This window comes from Heptranchias perlo, chromosome 5, assembly GCF_035084215.1.
Source record: "Heptranchias perlo isolate sHepPer1 chromosome 5, sHepPer1.hap1, whole genome shotgun sequence".
Lineage (NCBI taxonomy): Eukaryota > Metazoa > Chordata > Chondrichthyes > Hexanchiformes > Hexanchidae > Heptranchias > Heptranchias perlo.
Window position 1 is genome coordinate 3,228,646 of NC_090329.1, and position 21,185 is coordinate 3,249,830.

Genomic DNA, 21,185 nt, shown 5'->3' on the forward strand with positions numbered 1-21,185 from the left:
TAGTCATTCAATGGCCCCCTGGAAAGTACAGGTTAGGACATCCGGTGAGGACAGGATCAGGCTCAGGTGTAATGTTTTCCATGATTAAATAGCTGGTCAGCGCTCTAGGTTCAGAATGAAGAATGGCTCCCTGTGGAAATGTACCTCAATACAAGGGACTGGCTTCAAAACAGAGAACATTCAGAATTTTTTTTAAGCAGGTGTAACCACATGAAAAGGCTTTACTAGAATGATTCCAGGAATGAGGAACTTCAGTTACATGGATAGAATGGAGAAGCTGGGGGTTGTTCTTCGAGCAGTGAAAGTTGAGAGGAGATTTGATCGAGGTATTCAGAATCATGAAGGGTCTAGACAGAGTCGATAGAGAGAAACTGTTCCCATTGGTGGAAGGGTCAAGAACCAGAGGACATAGATTTAAGATGATTGGCAAAAGACAGGCAATATGAGGAAAAACTTTTTTACACAGCGAGTGGTTAGGATCTGGAATGCACTGCCTGAGGGGGTGGTGGAGGCAGATTCAATCATGGCCTTCAAAAGGGAACAGGATAAGTACTTGAAGGGAAAACAATTTCAGGGCTATGGGGATAGGGCGGGGGAGTGGGACTAGCTGGATTGCTCTTGCAGAGAGCCGGCATGGACTTGATGGGCTGAATGTCCTCCTTCAGTGCTGTAACTTTTCTATAATTCTAGGATTCTAGGGTACTGATAAAGGCATTCAAATAGGTGATGTGAGAGTCCAATTTGCACAACACGTGGTATAACCATTACAAGAAAAAGTATGGAATTGGGAGTAAACAGCATATCAGAAGGTGTCATCTTGTGAGAAATTGTGAAAAGTGCCTTACTTGGAAGAGCTCACTTACAAGAAAATGTTTTGACAATTAAACGTACGACATAAACAACATTCATCATACACATGCATCAGCAAGGTTCTTAGCTTAATTTTTCAAACCAGTGGCCAATGACTCAACTGAAATTTTTGGTAACCAAACTAAAATTTTTGTGGTTTATTAAAACTTCTCGTGGTCAACCACAAAAGGCAAATTATATTTTTTGTGGCCAGCAATAACAAATGTTCTATTTTGCTCTAAGCTCTGTGTAATAAAGATTAGGTCAAAGACTGTTTTGTGTTTAGACATTTCTGATATCAACCCTCAAAATTGTTCATTTTGTTTTGGAATGTTTGGCTCTAAGAAATACATTTTCATAATTCAATTGTAATGCTTTAAAATTAAAAGGCATTTATATTGTGCCACATATTTTATTATTAATAGAACATCAAGAGGCAACTGGTAACTGAACTAATGTTTAAATTATAATTCATTTCAGGGCTAGCTTAGGAAATTAGCTAAGAGCTGAGAGCAGATCAACTAAATAATAAGATTGAATTAATCTTAATATATACACTTGTTTATAAACCTGTACACGAACTATAGGCCTGATTTTAACTGGGGGCGAGGAGCAAGCGTGGAGCTGGTGGGGTGTATCAGGCCCACCCCAGCTCGTTCACATGAAGCCCCGGCCATCTTAACGCCCAGACCTGATTTACATATAACAGGCCTGACTCCAGCCCAAACCTGGCATCAGGCGAGAGTTGGGTGAGTGTGATAGGAGGCCACGGTCAGGGACCCATGGTAACAGTCGCCAGCAGTCAGGTAAGGTCAGGGGAGTAGGCGATTGCAGTCAGTGGATGGAAGCACGGACGGGGCCTTAAATTTCCTTGTGGGGCCAAAGGAGCACTCCTGTTCCTCCCAGGCCCATAAGGAAACCTTTTAAATGGCAAATTACTTACTTTTTACCAGTCCTGTTCTGGGCCTACACTCTCTGGCGAGACCAGCACCGGGCACCGAATGTGCCTGTCTACATCATCAGACCCCGACTTCTGAATTTTAATAAGGCCTCGCCTGCCTGCCTGGTCAGAACTTGCTTGTTATAATGGGAGGTGTCACAAGGCCAATGAGGATTGGGTGAGTAGGTCACAACAAGGATTTTAACCCTCCGAATGTCCTGTTCTTATCGGGTGCAGGAGTTAAAATCAGGGTTTATAGGTATCCGTGACTGTGAAAGACTTTGGGACATCCTGAGGTCATGAAAGGCACTTTCAGAATTGGACACAATACTCCAGCTGGGGCCGAACTTGTGATTTTTAAAGGTTTAGCATAACTTCCTTGCTTATTGTACTCTATCTCTCTATTTATAAAGTCAAGAATCCCATATGCTTTTTTAACAACCTTATCAACTTGTCCTGCCACCTTCAAAGATTTGTGAACGTACATTCCCAGGTCTCTCTGTACCATTTAGTTTATATTGCCTCTCCTTATTCTTCATACCAAATTGCTTTGCTTTACAATTCTCTGCATTAAATTTCATCTGCCGGGTATCTGCCCATTTCACCAGTCTGTCGATATCCTCCTGAAGTCTGTAATTATCCTTCTCACTGTTAACTACATTTCTAAGTTTTATGTCATCTGTTAACTTTGAAATTATACCCTCTACACCCAAGTCCAGGTCATTAATATAGATCAAAAAGAGCAGTGGTCCTAATACTGACCCCTGGGGAACACCACTGTATACTTCCCTCCAGTCTGAAAAACAACCGTTCACCACTACTCTCTGCTTTCTGTCTCTTAGCCAATTTTGTATCCACGCTGCCACTGTCCCTTTAATCCCACGGGCTTTAATTTTGCTAACATAGGAACATGGAACATAGGAAGATAAGAAAAGGAGTAGGCCCTTTAGCCCCTCAAGCCTGTTCCGCCATTCCAGGAAATCATGGCTGATCTGTGACCTAACTCCATATACCCGCCTTAGCCCCATATCCGTTAATACCTTTGGTTAATAAAAATCTATCAATCTTAGATTTAAAATTAACAATTGAGCTAGCATCAACCGCCGTTTGTAGAAGAGAGTTCCAAACTTCTACCACCCTTTGCTGTAGAAATGTTTCCTAACATCACTCCTGAAAGTCCTGGCTCTAATTTTTAGACTGTGCCCCCTTGTTCTAGACTCCCCAACCAGCGGGACTAGTTTCTCTCCATCCACCCTATCAGTTCCCCTCAATATCTTGAAAACTTCAATCAAATCAGCCCTTAATCTTCTAAATTCCAGGGAATACAACCCTCGCTTGTGTAATCTCGCCTCATAATTTAACCCTTGGAGTCCAGGTATCATTCTAGTAAACCTACGCTGCACTCCCTCCAAAGCCAATATGTCTTTCCTAAGGTGCGGTGCCCAGAACTGCTCACAGTACTCCAGGTGTGGTCTAACCAGGGTTTTGTATAACTGCAGCATAACTTCTGCCCCCTTGTATTCTAGTCCTCTGGATATAAAGGCCAGCATTCCATTAGCCTTTCTGATTATTTTCTGTACCTGTAGAAAGTACTCTGATCTATCCTGTTTAGGTCCAAAGTGGACAAGTCTATTACATGGCACTTTATCAAACGTCTTCTGAAAGTCCATATACACATCAACTGCAATATCAGGGGGGAAATGAGGAGAATTTTTTTTATGCGGTGCATTGTTACGATCGGGAATGTAACACATGAAAGGGTGATGGAAAAAGATTCAATAGTAACTTTCAAAAGGAAATTGGATAAATACTTGAAAAGGAGAAATTTACAGGGCGACGGGGAAAGAGCAGGGGAGTGGGACTAATTGGATAGTTCTTTCAAAGAGCCAGCACAGGCACGATGGGCCGACTGGCCTCCTTCTGTGCTGTATGATTCTATGAAGACTAGGGTGTCGCCCTGGTGGCTACAGAGTTATCACTGGTGGAATTAGTGGTACAACCAATTTTGAGGTGATTAAAGTATCACACAAGGTTATTGCACAATAAAGTGCTGCCTCGAGTGAGGAGTTCCTCTCCGGTGTATTGGTACCAATATGTTAAATAAGCTTATTGACAACACCGCAATGCTGTTCTATTACATGAAATACTAACTGCAAGAGATGGTAAACAGGGAATGAAATACTTTAAAATCCAAAATACTTCCCAGTGTGAAGCTTGAAACTAAACCTATTGAAAGTAATCTTCAGTTGCTGTGTTCCATCTTAGTGTAGAGGGAAAATAGACTGCAGGAGTTATTTGTGTAAAACAATTGTAAATTCCACTCACTCTTATGAATGAAGCAGGAAAATCTCAAGTGTATGTGTTAGCCACCATTGCGACTCAGACAGATAATATCGGCTAACACAATGTGTTATAATAGTAGTGTAGAGATAGACAGATCGAGATAGGACAATTTCTGATTATTTCCCCAATTGCCTTTACATTTGATAGTTTCCCGTGCCAGAGGTTTCACAGTTAACATCAATGGATGGTTAATGGCTCCAACCTGCACCTGAAGTGCTGCCGGCTTTTACCTTACTGGCTGCTCCTGTCGCCTTTTGACGTTGGACAGATCATGGTTGCGTTTGGGTCAAAGAAATTGGATTCCAGTTATCTCAGATTCAGAAGCTGTTGGCACTTTGTGGTTCAGAACGTCATCAGATAGAATTAAAACCGTCTAACTCCCTTCCAAGTAATTAATAAAAGTACACAAAATATTGGCTCGAAGAGGGTATTATACACATGTATCGGGGTTTGGTGGGCGGAGAGCACGGAAAATTCCATCCACGTCCATTCATGCAAACTATTCATCACTCGGTTTCATAAGGCAGTGAGTTCTAGAGTTGGTCGAGATGTGACAGCAGTATTGTTGTGGGAGGGGGCCGGGAGGACTGGGAACTCTCACTACCGGCTGTCGGGGAGGGTGTGAAGAGGGAGACCCTTCACCTCAGGTACTGACTCATGTGGACGGTTTCGGGGGGTGATTCACAGTGTGGGGGGTGGGGTGAATCACAGTGTGTGTGGGGGGGGGTGATTCACAGTGTGGGGGGGGGGGTGATTCACAGTGTGGGGGGGGGGTGATTCACAGTGTGGGGGGGGGGTGATTCACAGTGTGGGGGGGGGGTGATTCACAGTGTGGGGGGGGGGGGTGATTCACAGTGTGGGGGGGGGTGATTCACAGTGTGGGGGGGGGTGATTCACAGTGTGGGGGGGGGGTGATTCACAGTGTGTGGGGGGGGGTGATTCACAGTGTGGGGGGGGAGTGATTCACAGTGTGGGGGGGGGGTGATTCACAGTGTGGGGGGGGGAGTGATTCACAGTGTGGGGGGGGGGGGTGATTCACAGTGTGGGGGGGGGGTGATTCACAGTGTGGGGGGGGGGGTGATTCACAGTGTGGGGGGGGGTGATTCACAGTGTGGGGGGGGGGTGATTCACAGTGTGGGGGGGGGGTGATTCACAGTGTGGGGGGGGGGGGTGATTCACAGTGTGGGGGGGGGTGATTCACAGTGTGGGGGGGGGTGATTCACAGTGTGGGGGGGGGTGATTCACAGTGTGGGGGGGGGGTGATTCACAGTGTGGGGGGGGGGGTGATTCACAGTGTGTGGAGGGGGGGGGTGATTCACAGTGTGGGGGGGGGGTGATTCACAGTGTGGGGGGGGGTGATTCACAGTGTGGGGGGGGGGTGATTCACAGTGTGGGGGGGGGGTGATTCACAGTGTGTGGGGGGGGGTGATTCACAGTGTGGGGGGGGGGTGATTCACAGTGTGGGGGGGGGGGTGATTCACAGTGTGGGGGGGGGGTGATTCACAGTGTGGGGGGGGGTGATTCACAGTGTTGGGGGGGGGGGTGATTCACAGTGTGGGGGGGGGGTGATTCACAGTGTGGGGGGGGGGTGATTCACAGTGTGGGGGGGGGGGTGATTCACAGTGTGGGGGGGGGGTGATTCACAGTGTGGGGGGGGGGTGATTCACAGTGTGGGGGGGGGGGTGATTCACAGTGTGGGGGGGGGGGGGTGATTCACAGTGTGGGGGGGGGGGTGATTCACAGTGTGGGGGGGGGGGTGATTCACAGTGTGGGGGGGGGGGGTGATTCACAGTGTGGGGGGGGGGTGATTCACAGTGTGGGGGGGGGGGTGATTCACAGTGTGGGGGGGGGGGTGATTCACAGTGTGGGGGGGGGGTGATTCACAGTGTGTGGGGGGGGGGGTGATTCACAGTGTGGGGGGGGGGGTGATTCACAGTGTGGGGGGGGGGGGTGATTCACAGTGTGTGGGGGGGGGTGATTCACAGTGTGGGGGGGGGGGGTGATTCACAGTGTGGGGGGGGGGGGTGATTCACAGTGTGGGGGGGTGATTCACAGTGTGGGGGGGGGGGTGATTCACAGTGTGGGGGGGGGGGTGATTCACAGTGTGGGGGGGGGTGATTCACAGTGTGGGGGGGGGGTGATTCACAGTGTGGGGGGGGGGGTGATTCACAGTGTGGGGGGGTGATTCACAGTGTGGGGGGGGGGGTGATTCACAGTGTGGGGGGGGGTGATTCACAGTGTGGGGGGGGGTGATTCACAGTGTGGGGGGGTGATTCACAGTGTGGGGGGGGGGTGATTCACAGTGTGGGGGGGGGGGGTGATTCACAGTGTGGGGGGGGGGTGATTCACAGTGTGGGGGGGGGGGTGATTCACAGTGCGGGGGGGGGTGATTCACAGTGCGGGGGGGGGGGGTGATTCACAGTGTGGGGGGGGGGTGATTCACAGTGTGGGGGGGGGGGGTGATTCACAGTGTGGGGGGGGGGGTGATTCACAGTGTGGGGGGGGGGTGATTCACAGTGTGGGGGGGGGTGATTCACAGTGTGGGGGGGGGGTGATTCACAGTGTGGGGGGGGGGTGATTCACAGTGTGGGGGGGGGGGGTGATTCACAGTGTGGGGGGGGGGTGATTCACAGTGCGGGGGGGGGTGATTCACAGTGTGGGGGGGGGAGTGATTCACAGTGTGGGGGGGGGGTGATTCACAGTGTGGGGGGGGGGTGATTCACAGTGCGGGGGGGGGTGATTCACAGTGTGGGGGGGGGGTGATTCACAGTGTGGGGGGGGGGTGATTCACAGTGTGGGGGGGGGGGTGATTCACAGTGTGGGGGGGGGGGTGATTCACAGTGTGGGGGGGGGGGGTGATTCACAGTGTGGGGGGGGGGTGATTCACAGTGTGGGGGGGGGGGGTGATTCACAGTGTGGGGGGGGTGATTCACAGTGTGGGGGGGGGTGATTCACAGTGTGTGGGGGGGGGTGATTCACAGTGTGGGGGGTGATTCACAGTGTGGGGGGGGGGGGTGATTCACAGTGTGGGGGGGTGATTCACAGTGTGGGGGGGGGGGGTGATTCACAGTGTGGGGGGGGGTGATTCACAGTGTGGGGGGGGGTGATTCACAGTGTGGGGGGGGGGTGATTCACAGTGTGGGGGGGGGGGGTGATTCACAGTGCGGGGGGGGGGGGTGATTCACAGTGTGGGGGGGGGGGTGATTCACAGTGTGGGGGGGGGTGATTCACAGTGTGGGGGGGGGGTGATTCACAGTGTGGGGGGGGGTGATTCACAGTGTGGGGGGGGGGGTGATTCACAGTGTGTGGGGGGGGGTGATTCACAGTGTGGGGGGGGGTGATTCACAGTGTGGGGGGGGGTGATTCACAGTGTGGGGGGGGGGGGTGATTCACAGTGTGGGGGGGGGTGATTCACAGTGTGGGGGGGGGTGATTCACAGTGTGGGGGGGGGGGTGATTCACAGTGTGGGGGGGGGGGTGATTCACAGTGTGGGGGGGGGGGTGATTCACAGTGTGTGGGGGGGGGTGATTCACAGTGTGGGGGGGGGGTGATTCACAGTGTGGGGGGGGGTGATTCACAGTGTGGGGGGGGGGGGGTGATTCACAGTGTGGGGGGGGGGTGATTCACAGTGTGGGGGGGGGTGATTCACAGTGTGGGGGGGGGGGTGATTCACAGTGCGGGGGGGGGGGGTGATTCACAGTGTGGGGGGGGGGGTGATTCACAGTGTGGGGGGGGGGTGATTCACAGTGTGGGGGGGGGGTGATTCACAGTGTGGGGGGGGGTGATTCACAGTGTGGGGGGGGGGTGATTCACAGTGCGGGGGGGGGGGGGTGATTCACAGTGTGGGGGGGGGGGTGATTCACAGTGTGGGGGGGGGGTGATTCACAGTGTGGGGGGGGGGTGATTCACAGTGTGGGGGGTGGGGGGGGGTGATTCACAGTGTGGGGGGGGGGTGATTCACAGTGTGGGGGGGGGGTGATTCACAGTGTGTGGGGTTGGGGGGGGGTGATTCACAGTGGGGGGGGGGGGTGATTCACAGTGTGGGGGGGGGGGTGATTCACAGTGTGGGGGGGGGTGATTCACAGTGGGGGGGGGGGTGATTCACAGTGTGTGGGGTGGGGGGGGGTGATTCACAGTGGGGGGGGGGTGATTCACAGTGTGGGGGGGGGGTGATTCACAGTGTGGGGGGGGGGTGATTCACAGTGTGGGGGGGGGGGGTGATTCACAGTGTGGGGGGGGGGGTGATTCACAGTGTGGGGGGGGGGGTGATTCACAGTGTGGGGGGGGGGTGATTCACAGTGTGGGGGGGGGTGATTCACAGTGTGGGGGGGGGGTGATTCACAGTGTGGGGGGGGGGGGTGATTCACAGTGTGGGGGGGGGTGATTCACAGTGTGGGGGGGGGTGATTCACAGTGTGGGGGGGGGGTGATTCACAGTGTGGGGGGGGGGGTGATTCACAGTGTGGGGGGGGGGTGATTCACAGTGTGGGGGGGGGGTGATTCACAGTGTGGGGGGGGGGGTGATTCACAGTGTGGGGGGGGGGTGATTCACAGTGTGGGGGGGGGTGATTCACAGTGTGGGGGGGGGTGATTCACAGTGTGGGGGGGGGGTGATTCACAGTGTGGGGGGGGGGTGATTCACAGTGTGGGGGGGGGGGTGATTCACAGTGTGGGGGGGGGTGATTCACAGTGTGGGGGGGGGGTGATTCACAGTGTGGGGGGGGGTGATTCACAGTGTGGGGGGGGGGGTGATTCACAGTGTGGGGGGGGGGTGATTCACAGTGCGGGGGGGGGGGTGATTCACAGTGCGGGGGGGGGGTGATTCACAGTGTGGGGGGGGGGGTGATTCACAGTGTGGGGGGGGGGTGATTCACAGTGTGGGGGGGGGGTGATTCACAGTGTGGGGGGGGGGGGTGATTCACAGTGTGGGGGGGGGGGTGATTCACAGTGTGGGGGGGGGGTGATTCACAGTGGGGGGGGGTGATTCACAGTGTGGGGGGGGGGGTGATTCACAGTGGGGGGGGGGGTGATTCACAGTGTGGGGGGGGGGTGATTCACAGTGTGGGGGGGGGGTGATTCACAGTGTGGGGGGGGGGGTGAGTCACAGTGCGGGGGGGGGGGGTGATTCACAGTGGGGGGGGGGTGATTCACAGTGCGGGGGGGGGTGATTCACAGTGGGGGGGGGTGATTCACAGTGTGGGGGTGGGGTGAGTCACAGTGTGGGGGGGGGGGTGATTCACAGTGTGGGGGGGGGTGATTCACAGTGTGGGGGGGGGTGATTCACAGTGTGGGGGGGGGGGGGTGATTCACAGTGTGTGGGGGGGGTGATTGTCACATCCTGCTGCATTTATACTTTAGCCATCGTCCAGCGTTCGTCAATGTGCAAACCGAGCTGCTCCAGTCGGCTCACACTCTCTGCCATCAGTACAGTCCACACACAGAGCGCCATGCCCAGTGTGTACACACACACAGAGCGCCATGCCCAGTGTGTACACACACACAGAGCGCCATGCCCAGTGTGTACACACACACAGAGCGCCATGCCCAGTGTGTACACACACAGAGCGCCATGCCCAGTGTGTACACACACACAGAGCGCCATGCCCAGTGTGTACACACACACAGAGCGCCATGCCGTGTGTACACACACACAGCGCGCCATGCCCAGTGTGTACACACACACAGAGCGCCATGCCCAGTGTGTACACACACACAGAGCGCCATGCCCAGTGTGTACACACACACAGAGCGCCATGCCGTGTGTAGACACACACAGAGCGCCATGCCGTGTGTACACACACACAGAGCGCCATGCCGTGCGTACACACATACAGAGCGCCATGCCCAGTGTGTACACACACAGAGCGCCATGCCCAGTGTGTACACACACACAGAGCGCCATGCCGTGTGTACACACACACAGCGCGCCATGCCCAGTGTGTACACACACACAGAGCGCCATGCCCAGTGTGTACACACACAGAGCGCCATGCCCAGTGTGTACACACACACAGAGCGCCATGCCCAGTGTGTACACACACACAGAGCGCCATGCCCACTGTGTACACACACACAGAGCGCCATGCCCACTGTGTACACACACACAGAGCGCCATGCCCAGTGTGTACACACACAGAGCGCCATGCCCAGTGTGTACACACACAGAGCGCCATGCCCACTGTGTACACACACACAGAGCGCCATGCCCAGTGCGTACACACACACAGAGCGCCATGCCCAGTGTGTACACACACAGAGCGCCATGCCCAGTGTGTACACACACAGAGCGCCATGCCCAGTGTGTACACACACACAGAGCGCCATGCCCACTGTGTACACACACACAGAGCGCCATGCCCAGTGTGTACACACACAGAGCGCCATGCCCACTGTGTACACACACACAGAGCGCCATGCCCAGTGCGTACACACACACAGAGCGCCATGCCCAGTGTGTACACACACAGAGCGCCATGCCCAGTGTGTACACACACAGAGCGCCATGCCCAGTGTGTACACACACAGAGCGCCATGCCCAGTGTGTACACACGCTGCCCATCTTGGCCACGCTCACCATCCTGTCACAGGGTAACTCCAGACCACATTCAATCCTCGTGTTGAGCCTCGCAGTAAAATAACACAAACGCCGAATCGAAGTGAACACGTTGATTTGATCAAACGGAGAGCTCTGTACTGTGTGATCCTCACTCATTATCAGACTTTGACACAAATACCCCGGGCAGGAAAAAAAATCAAGTTCGAAACCTGCCTTCGTCAACGTTCAGACCAAAATCGATTGGAGATCCATGATTACTTTTCAATAAATTAACCCATTGCGAGCACTGATTCCCACCGCTTCCTGCCGCTACAATGTGATTCCCGAGCCCGGCAAAGTCTTTACATTTTACAAAATCGCTGAAAGAAAAATCCTATAATCCTGGAAGGCGAAATAAAATTTAAAAATACTGGACATTGGAAAGATTGTAGGTGGAGTTGACAGATTGGGAGTGTTGTGGAACAGGAGGGGGTGGCGAAGGGGGCGAGCAGGCTCGACTTGCGCCAGCTGGGGGTGGATTGAGGCGGGAGCGGAGCGTGTGGTTGGGAGAAGGATCAAGGCTCGCATTCAGTGAGTAACACAGAGAGGGAGAGGGAGAGAGGGGCAGCCACACACTCAGAGCTGCTGCTCCACTTCAAACACCGGCTACACTCTGAAACTAAGCGTTGTTATTTTTTTGGTTCTAACAGCTGCTGCAGTTTTTGTTGGTGAAACTCGATATAAAACAAAATCCTAAAAGAGAGTGGGATTTCCAGCGGCGATATGATCGCATTCGCTGCCTGGTGCTGCTGACAGCTCTTCCTCGACCTGCCCGAGGACTTGATCAAAGGAAAGGGCAACTGTTGACAGAGAAAGTTAGAAAGTTCAGAAAAAAAAACACCGACAGAAAAAACCGCATTTATTAATCAAAAAGAAATTACTGCAATGAGCAAACTACAAGCTGCCTGTAAAGCCACCGTGGGACTGTTGTGGATCTGGTGCGTGTTTCTGGGAAGCGCCGAGGGGAATTTTGCGGATCATCACGTCCACTCCAGCTTCATCTACAGGCGGCTGCGGAATCACGAGAGGCGAGAGATACAGAGGGAGATCCTGTCCATCCTCGGACTGCCTCACCGTCCCAGGCCCTTCTCGGTGGGCAAGCACAGCTCGTCCGCTCCCCTCTTCATGCTCGATCTGTACAACGCGATGTCGAGCGAGCAAGAGGCGGAGCGAGGACCGGCCAGGGGCGCCGTGCCGTACCGTGCGGCTCTCAGCACGCAGAGCCCGCCTCTCGCCAGCCTGCACGACACCAACTTCCTCAACGACGCCGACATGGTCATGAGCTTCGTTAACCTAGGTAAGCATTCAAACCGCCTTCCCACTCTTCATTCCCTCTCTCCCCATGGTGGGAGGACCAATGGAGTTTGTATTCTCACCGCATGCGTTGCCTTTCTAACCTCAATTCTGTCCTTCAGGTGTTATATGGGAATGATGAACCTTTCTGGTTTGTTTGTTTTTTGCGGTATGTTTTGTAAACTTAGGTTTTGTTCCGTGCCTCAGGTGATGGATGGAGGTAGTTGTCAGATAACGTCAAACCTCTTCAAACCTTCCCCCTTTCCCACAGTGAGAGAGAGTTTACTTCAACATGTAACAGGGACATATTTTTAGGTGAAATGTTCATTCGCTTTCTTAAGACATGACCGACTGTATTACAAGGCGCGGAGCTAGTGTTTGATCGTGAAGATACATCCCGTGAAAATAGGTGCAAGAAACATAGATTTGAAAGGATCTCCTCCTATCACAGGTGGTTGGCACTGGTGAGGGAAATGATCGTGAAGAGATAACCCTACACATTATTTAATTTCTCAATTAGCGTTAACTTTAAATGTTTTCAGAGTTGAAAACATTCGAGTTAAAGTTCTCTAATTCAAGGTTAAATAGGCGCAGGTTGGAGCGACAAATACAGTATTAATTACAAAAAAGAAAGCAATAAAATGCTTTGCAAAGTGTGAATACACTTTATGCGATTTATTTTTATTAAAAGAATCGCGATAACAAACTGTACCAAATCTTTCAACAATAATGGCAAGATCCAGAGTCAAAAAGGAGTTGAGAAGAAAATCCTGTAAGAGATTGTCAAATTGAAAGATAATCTTAGGCCAAGAAATCTTTGAAAGTGGAAGTTTAATCGTCTGACATGAATAGAGTTAATGTGAATTTACTTAAACAAAAACGGATTTGTCAGTAAAATAAATTGATCTGGCTGAAGTTATGGTTTTTTGTCAAAGCGAGTTGTGTTTATAACGGTGATCAAACTTTAACAGATGAGAAAAAATGCATTTTAAAAAGTCACCGTTTTCTTTGTTAAAGTGGAGTTTGGGAGCGCTGTCTTTGATTGGTGACAATGTATTTCTATATCCTTGCTAGGATTGCAATGCTGTCATTTTCTCATCTCGGATCAAAGAAAGGTCGCTGCGAACCGGTTTAGCAGATGGCCAAGAGTGCACGGTATATTCACGTTTTTTTTTCGAGAGAACGACTTAAACAGTCCTCCTTTTACATTTCCCTGCCAGACGAAACACAGAACACCATGTTTACAGTCTATGGCACGGCTACCAGTCAGTTCCGCCGCAAACTTCACAGAATTACAGAAATAATTGAACGCGGAAACCCAAGTAAATGCGTATCAATTTTTTTTTAAAATGTACTTTTGGGATCTTAATGCTTCGGACGCGTTTCTGTACAATAATATATTGGAGTTTAGTTGTTCGAAGTTAAGTTGGAGTTAATCTGTTACTCTTTTTGAAACGGCAGTCTTTACATTACTGAAGCCGGCTGTACATTCTCAGCTCATGTGTATATTATATTACAGAAATAACTTGGCACAAAGACGCTATTTTCTGTGGCAACATCTGTATGAATATCTTGTCCAAACAATCTAGTTCAATTAGCAACTTCACCAGTACCAATATTTTTATAAATCTACTGTTCCGTAAACTATTTTCACATCAGACAGAATGGCTTCACTCAGCCCGATAGTAATAATTGAAGATACAGCCTTGTTTTAGTTCCGGTAGTGTGCAGCCTGCTTTAAACTTATTAGTCAACCAGATGTTTACTTCGAATGAACTTCGTTTGTTTCGGAAACGTATTCTTTCGTAATTTGTCTTAAAAACGCTATATTAGTTTAAATTAAAACAGTTTGCAAGGTGTCAATTATGAAGTGTGAATAAAGGCTCCCCAGGAGATTTCAAGGCACCCTGACTGGTTCAATCCCTTCTAATTATTTCCCATGAATTCCCCAGCGCTGCCAGCAAAGGCGGAGGCTAAGTGAAGTGAAGTTTCATTTTGTTGCAATTTCGTTTGCCCTGGAGCTGAAAGAGATTGGCCTTTGTACCTGTGCAGGTGGAAGGAAGATCCACATTCCTTGTTGTCACTCGTTATAACCCAGAGTATCCGATTTTGCAAAGACAGATAGTTGAATAGCATTTTGCTTGACGAGTAATGATTATACCATTAAATATTAAAGCTTCTGCTGCAATTCCGAATTCTGATTGAAATCATAGACAAACCAACGATTATTTGCAAGTTTTGAAACGTAGCATTAAAGTACATGGCGTGATACATTATGGGCGTGCATTTAATATTTATTGCAGGATTATGTTTTAATGCATTTATGTCAATTGTTGATGGTGTATACAATCTTAAGGAAATTAGTTAGTTGAAAACTAAACTTCCGAGGATTACTTTTAGTTTACTAGTAACTGTATTAAGAAACCTAGTTTCAAATGTAGCTAATTGCAGTTTTGAATGGAATATTGGACAGTTCCTTGCTACTGTAAAGGAGGGGTATGTACTTAGTGTCCAGTGTCATTATTGGAGGCATAAAATAAGAAACACACTAATGTTTGTTTTTTTTACCAGTTGGAAATATAAACTGCGGCAGTTTCAAGGCAAGCTGGAAACTTAGCAACACATTCATTTACAGCACCAAATGGAATGCTTTACAAGTTTGCATTTAAATGAATGTTGATGGAATGCAATCTTTATCATTGTTAACACAGTGGGAAAAGCGTGCAAGTTGTCACTGAATATCAGCAAATGGAGCATGCCCATACAAGTAATAAAGTCGACTGGGACTGACAATTCACTGTTACTTTAAAATATCAAAATCATTGGACCAAAACCTGTTGTTTGCTATTACTCAATAAATACCAGGGAAGGACCTGGTAAAGGACTTGGATTTGATCATTAGAAGTTGTCTTTAAGCTGCATCTTTTACACCGGAGAATAGGTAATCAGGACTTCTGGTGTAGAGAATAGTAGTAATTTTTTTGTTCTTTGCATGTATGTAAACACAAGCTAATTGAATTAGACACTTACTGAAAACATCCATACAATTACTAAACAGGGACTAGGAATTACATTTCTTCAGTGCTGATTCAGTGGTACCATGTACTTTGTTCGGAGGTGTTGTCTTATAACTGGAGAGTACATGGAAAGTTTTATTTTATTACTGAAGCTTGAAGGCCAGTATCGATTTTCTATAATTAAGCAGACTATGAATCCATACAGTTTAGTTTTTACCGATGTACACACAATGGAATGTATTTTCATTTCAGAGATTCGTTTTTCCATTCATTTGTGCATGTTGCCATGGGCAATCACATCCCCATCCCTCACCAATTATCACAATACTACAATTGGAACTCTTGCAACTATAGTGAATGATATTTCCAAATAATGTGATGACCATAACACGATTAAAAAGATTTACGAGATTAAAAAATAGCAATTAAATTAACAACTAACTAACTAACTAATGAACACATGTTTAGTTCCTAATCATGAAATAAGTGAAGTGAAATATATCTATATTTTACTTAACGTTGTTGCCTTTTATTTGGTTTATAAGCCTGATTATTGCTTTAGTTTGTAGGAAGGTGGGTTTCGATATGGCGGGCGGCATGTGTGCGCACCCTTCATATTGGTAAAGGCTGAAGGAGAGGTGTCCAGAGCCCGCGTCTGAAACAGGCATCAGGCCCTTCACATTTACACCTGCTTCAGGACTCCTTCCGGAAATTGGGCAGCCCTGCACCCTGCTTTCAGGATAACTAAGTCCACATACAGCTTAAAGCACCAAAATGTAAGTTTTACTGAATGTGGATTTGGGATGGGTCACATCCGCTCCTCAGCAGTCCCGAAGACTGTCGCCAGTCCCCGCTTGGCCCCTCCAAGACCTACCTGAGGGTTGCTGCTGATGATGAAGTTTAAATGGTTTTGTCCGGTTTGCTGTGTGGGGACACGGAACAGACATTCACAGCTCGCCAGTCGAATTTAAATAAGGCCCTGGGCCCAATATTGAGGGTGTCTCGGGACCACCCACCCCGGGCACCCAGTTATTCAATTCCACTCCGATGGTTTCCGGACATCAACAATAATATAAACACCGTGATTTACCCGCGGACAAACACTAATCATTCATCCGCAATTGTTCAGACCATTATTTTAGCAGAATCAGTATCCCATTTATTTTAAACAGGTTCATGTCTCTGTTAAAATATCAGAGAGGAATTTAAGAAGAAAACATTTTCGCTTTGGTCTGTTAATATCCAATGATATTTTTAGTACTATAATGTTGAAGCTATTGAATAAATGTGAACAATATCTGTTTGAAACATTTATGCTTCTTGCAATGTATCCCTAGCCAGTAACCTCTAATTGCGCTTTTCTGGGGGACTGTTAACCTTGTAGCGAGGTTTTGAGGTGCTCAGGCAGCCGTGGTCACCTGAAGCAAGCGCAGATCAGCTGACCAGGTGAGAATTGAAGCAGAGAGCCATTTTACAGGCGGTTTTTGAAATAAAATCGAAAGGAGTTCATATCATGGCTCTAGCCCTGCTTTATCTTATATTGGAGGAGGAGGAGGAGGAGGAGGAAGGGAATGAGAGGCAGGAGGTTCAGAGAATGAAGCACCCCATTCGCAGGTACCCTGCCCAGAGTGTACACAGGCCTCGACTGACAGTCCAGGAGATGTGTGAGGAACTAACTGTCCACCATTTGCACTTCACAAAAAAAAAAGATATAGTACCTCAGAACGTCCCAAAGTGCTTTACAACTAATGAAGTACTTTTGAAGTGTAGTCACTGTTGTAACGTGTAGGAAATGGGGCAGCCAATTTGTGCACAGCAAGATCCCACAAATAGCAATGTGATAATGACCAGGTAATCTGTTTAATTGGTTTTGTTGGTTGAGGGATAAATGTTGGCCAGGACTCTGGAGAGAACTCCCCTGCTCTTCTTCGAATAGAGCCAATCGGATCTTTTACATCTGCCGAAGAGAGCAGACGGGGCCTCGGTTTAATGTCTCATCTGAAAGACAGCAGCTGCGACAGTGCAGCACTCCCTCAGTACTGCATGGGAGTGTCAGCCTAGATTATGTCCTCATGTCTCTGGGTGCTATTGGCCGACTGTGTGACTTGCCCCGAGATGACTTGAAGTCTATGTGCTGTAGAACTCTAACAGTGGAAATGAAGGCAACCATGGCCGTCAGTTTATACAGGTCTGGATCCTTCCCAGTATCCACAGGGGTCCTGTGCTGGATTGGTCAAGGTGTAGTGAGGGACAGTGTTTGATAGGTCACTGACGCCCTGTACCGTGGAGCAGGAGAGTTCATTGAATTTATAATGCCTGCGGTGGAGCAAAGGCAGAGGGCACTAAACAGAGATAGAATTGCCGGCTTCCCCAGAGTGCTCGGAACAATTGATGGGACACACAGAACCCACAAAGTTACATCAACAGCCTGGCCTTCCACTCTGTGAATGTGCAGATAGCCAGCTGTGAATGTGCAGATAGCCAGCTGTGAATGTGCAGATAGCCAGCTGTGAATGTGCAGCACGTGGGCGCCTCTCATGATGCTTTCATTGTGTGCAATTCAATAATAGCACGTCTGCTCAGAGCTGGGAGACGGGTGGTAGGATAGATAATCAGTGACAAGGTTTACCCCCTGCTGCCGTGGTTGATGACACCCTCTCGTGTCCCACAGGCCGAAGCAGAGGTGAGGTACCACCAAGTGCATGTGTCCACCAGGCAGGTCATCGAGAGAATCATCGGAGTGCTAAAGGGTCACTTCAGGTGTTTGGACAGGTCCGGAGACGTACTTCAGTGCTGCCCAGAGAGAGTGGTGTGGATTGTCGTAGTGTGCTGTGCCCTGTACAACTTCACCATGACTGTAGGCCTAGGCCTCAACATTCAATACAGGCCAAAGATCCTGCACTGTGGGAAAAGGAGCAAAGGGACGTGGCACGTCCGCAGGACACGATGGGCTGAAGGGCCTCTATCCGTGCTGTATAACTCTATGACACACGTGTTCAAGAGGCTGGGGCTTGTGGAACAGGATTTCAATCAGAAGGTTCAGGCACAGATCTCCTCAAATTCAAATAATGTTTTATTGTAAAAATGTTACAGTGCAAATTGTTAATAACTAATACAAAAGATGGTTTAAAAAGTTAAACCACTGTTAGGATGTTAGAATGTGGAACTGGCTACCACATGGAGTGTTTGAGGTGAATAGCATTGATGCATTTAAGGGGAAGCTAGAGAAAGGAATAGAAGGATATGTTGATAGGGTTATATGAAGAGGGGTAGGAGGAGGATCATCTGGAGCATAAACACCGACATGACCAGAGGTGGAAGCATCAGCCACTTGGATGGTACAACTTGCATCAATATAACATTTTTAATCAGTAAAATGTCCTCAGGCACTTCACAGGAACGTAATCAGACAAAAAACATGATACTGAGACAAAAAATGAGATATTAGGACAGGTGACCAAAAGCTTGGTCAAAGCGGTAGGTTTTAAAGGAGGAAAGGAGAGGTGGAGAGGTTTAGGGAGGGAATCCCAGAGTTTAGGGCCCAGACATGCTTGCCAATGATGGGATGAAGGAAATCGGGAATGCATAAAAGGCCAGAATTGGAGGAACGCAGTGTTGTGGGGCCGAAGGAGGTTGCAGAGGAAGGGAGAGGCGAGGCCTTGGAGGGACTTGAACACAAGGATGGGAATTTTAAATTTGAGGCATTGGTGGACCGGGAGCCAGTGTCGGTCAGTGAGGTCACAGGGGTGATGGGTGAACGGGACTTGGTGTGAGTTGGGATATGGACAGCAGAGATTTGGATGAGCTCAAGTTAATGGAGGGTGGAAGATGGAAGGCTGACCAGGAGAGCATTGGAATAGTCGTGTCTCGAGGTAACAAAGGCATGGATGAGGGTTTCAGCAGCAGATGAGCTGAGGCAGGGGCGGAGACGGGTGATGTTACAGAGGTGGAAATAGGCTGTCTTGGTGATGGGAGGATATGGGGTTGGAAGCTCAGCTCAGGATCAAATGGATTGAAAACAGGCTGGATCAATTTGAGGCAGTGGTCAGGCAGGGGGATGGAGTCAATGACTAGGGAACGGAGATTGTGGTGCGGACCAAAGACAATGGCTTCAGTCTTCCCAATATTTAATTGGAGGAATATTCTGCTCACCCAGTACTGGATGTTGGACAAGCAGCGTGAGAGACACATGAACCGACCTCCCTATCCAGTCTTAATCTACTGCCCCAGCCAGGGCCCTGATGGGTGGAGTAATGAGACCCGTGAGATCTTGTAAGGTCTCTGCAAGAGCTTGAAAACCGCGAGTCATCGCACCCTCCAGCCTGTATCCCAAAGCCTGAAGAGCTGAAGCCTGAGCCTCCATGAAGTTACAGGCCCTGACATTGTTCCCTGACGGGGGATCTGCCAGATATCCAAACGCAGCAGTCAGTTGCTGGATTGGCTCCTTCAGCTGCAGCATCACCTGTACGATGCTGTTGCTGATCATCACTGCAGACTCAGAGGCCCGAGCTGCAAATCTTTCCATGTTGCTGTTGAAAGAGCCCAGAGCCCTCATGCCACTTTGATGCTCCACCAGTGGGCATCTCTTCATCTCTGCAGCCATTAAGTCTGACCTTTTTTTGCTGGACCTCCCTTTAAAACACTATCATTTTGACTCTTGGGATTTAATATTGAATGCAATCTTCCAAAAAGTTACACAACAGGAAGCACATTGATAACCAAATAGATTAGTCGTGGTCCTTTTCTTCTTGCAATGTCTACAAACCTTACAATAATCCGGACAAAATTAATTGTCACGTGGAAAAATATGGGTTAACCAATGACAGCGAGCACGGATTTGTTAAAGGTAACTCATGTTTGACTAACTTGATTGAGTTCTTTGATGAAGTAACGGAGAGGGTTGATGAGGGTAGTGCGGTTGATGTTGTGAGTGTGGACTTTCAAAAGGCATTTAGAGTCATAGAGTTATACAGCACGGATAGAGGCCCTTCGGCCCATCGTGTCCGCGCCGGCCATCAAGCCCTGTCTACTCTAATCCCATATTCCAGCATTTGGTCCGTAGCCTTGTATGCTATGGCATTTCAAGTGCTCATCCAAATGCTTCTTGAATGTTGTGAGGGTTCCTGCCTCCACAACCCTCTCAGGCAGTGAGTTCCAGACTCCAACCACCCTCTGGGTGAAAAAGTTCTTCCTCAAATCCCCTCTAAACCTCCCGCCTTTTACCTTGAATCTATGTCCCCTTGTTATAGAACCCTCAACGAAGGGAAAAAGCTCCTTAGTATCCATCCTATCTGTGCCCCTCATAATTTTGTACACCTCAATCATGTCCCCCCTCAGCCTCCTCTGCTCCAAGGAAAACAAACCCAATCTTCCCAGTCTCTCTTCATAGCTGAAGCGCTCCAGCCCTGGTAACATCCTGGTGAATCTCCTCTGCACCCTCTCCAAAGCGATCACATCCTTCCTGTAGTGTGGCGACCAGAACTGCACACAGTACTCCAGCTGTGGCCTAACCAGTGTTTTATACAGCTCCATCATAACCTCCTTGCTCTTATATTCTATGCCTCGGCTAATAAAGGCAAGTATCCCATATGCCTTCTTTACTGGACAGTGGCTGTGTCTATACAAAATTGGTTAGAGGACAGAAAGCAGAGAGTAGTGGTGAACGGTTGTTTTCAGACTGGAGGGAAGTATACAGTGATGTTCCCCAGGGGTCGTTATTAGGACCACTGCTCTTTTTGATATATATTAATGACCTGGACTTGGGTATAGAGGGTATAACTTCAGAGTTTGCAGATGCTAAGAAACTTGGAAATGTAGTAAACAATGAGGAGGATAGTAACAGACTGCAGGAGGAGATAGACAGACTGGTGAAATGGGCAGACACATGGCAGATGAAATTTAATGTAGAGAAGTGTGAAGTGATGCATTTTGGAAGGAAAAATGAGGAGAGGCAATATAAACTAAATGGTACAATTTTAAAGTGGGTGCAGGAACAAAGAGACCTGGGGGTATATGTACACAAATCTTTGAAGATGGCAGGACCAATTGAGAAGGCTGTTAGAAAGGCATACAGGATTCTTGGCTTTATAAATAGAGGCATAGAGTACAAAAGCAAGGAAGTTATGCTAAACCTTGATAAATGACCGGTT

General features: G+C 49.1%; 1 protein-coding gene across 1 annotated transcript in view; it reads left to right on the forward strand.

Moving 5' to 3' along the window:
* Positions 1–11,271: 11,271 nt before the first annotated feature.
* bmp5 (bone morphogenetic protein 5) overlaps positions 11,272–21,185 on the forward strand; it is a 502,527-nt gene continuing 492,613 nt past the window's right edge. Inside the window, exon 1 of the mRNA XM_067983961.1 lies at positions 11,272–12,023. Within this exon, the coding sequence (XP_067840062.1) occupies positions 11,612–12,023 (412 nt within the window). The 5' untranslated portion in view covers positions 11,272–11,611. The remainder of the gene's footprint in view (positions 12,024–21,185) is intronic.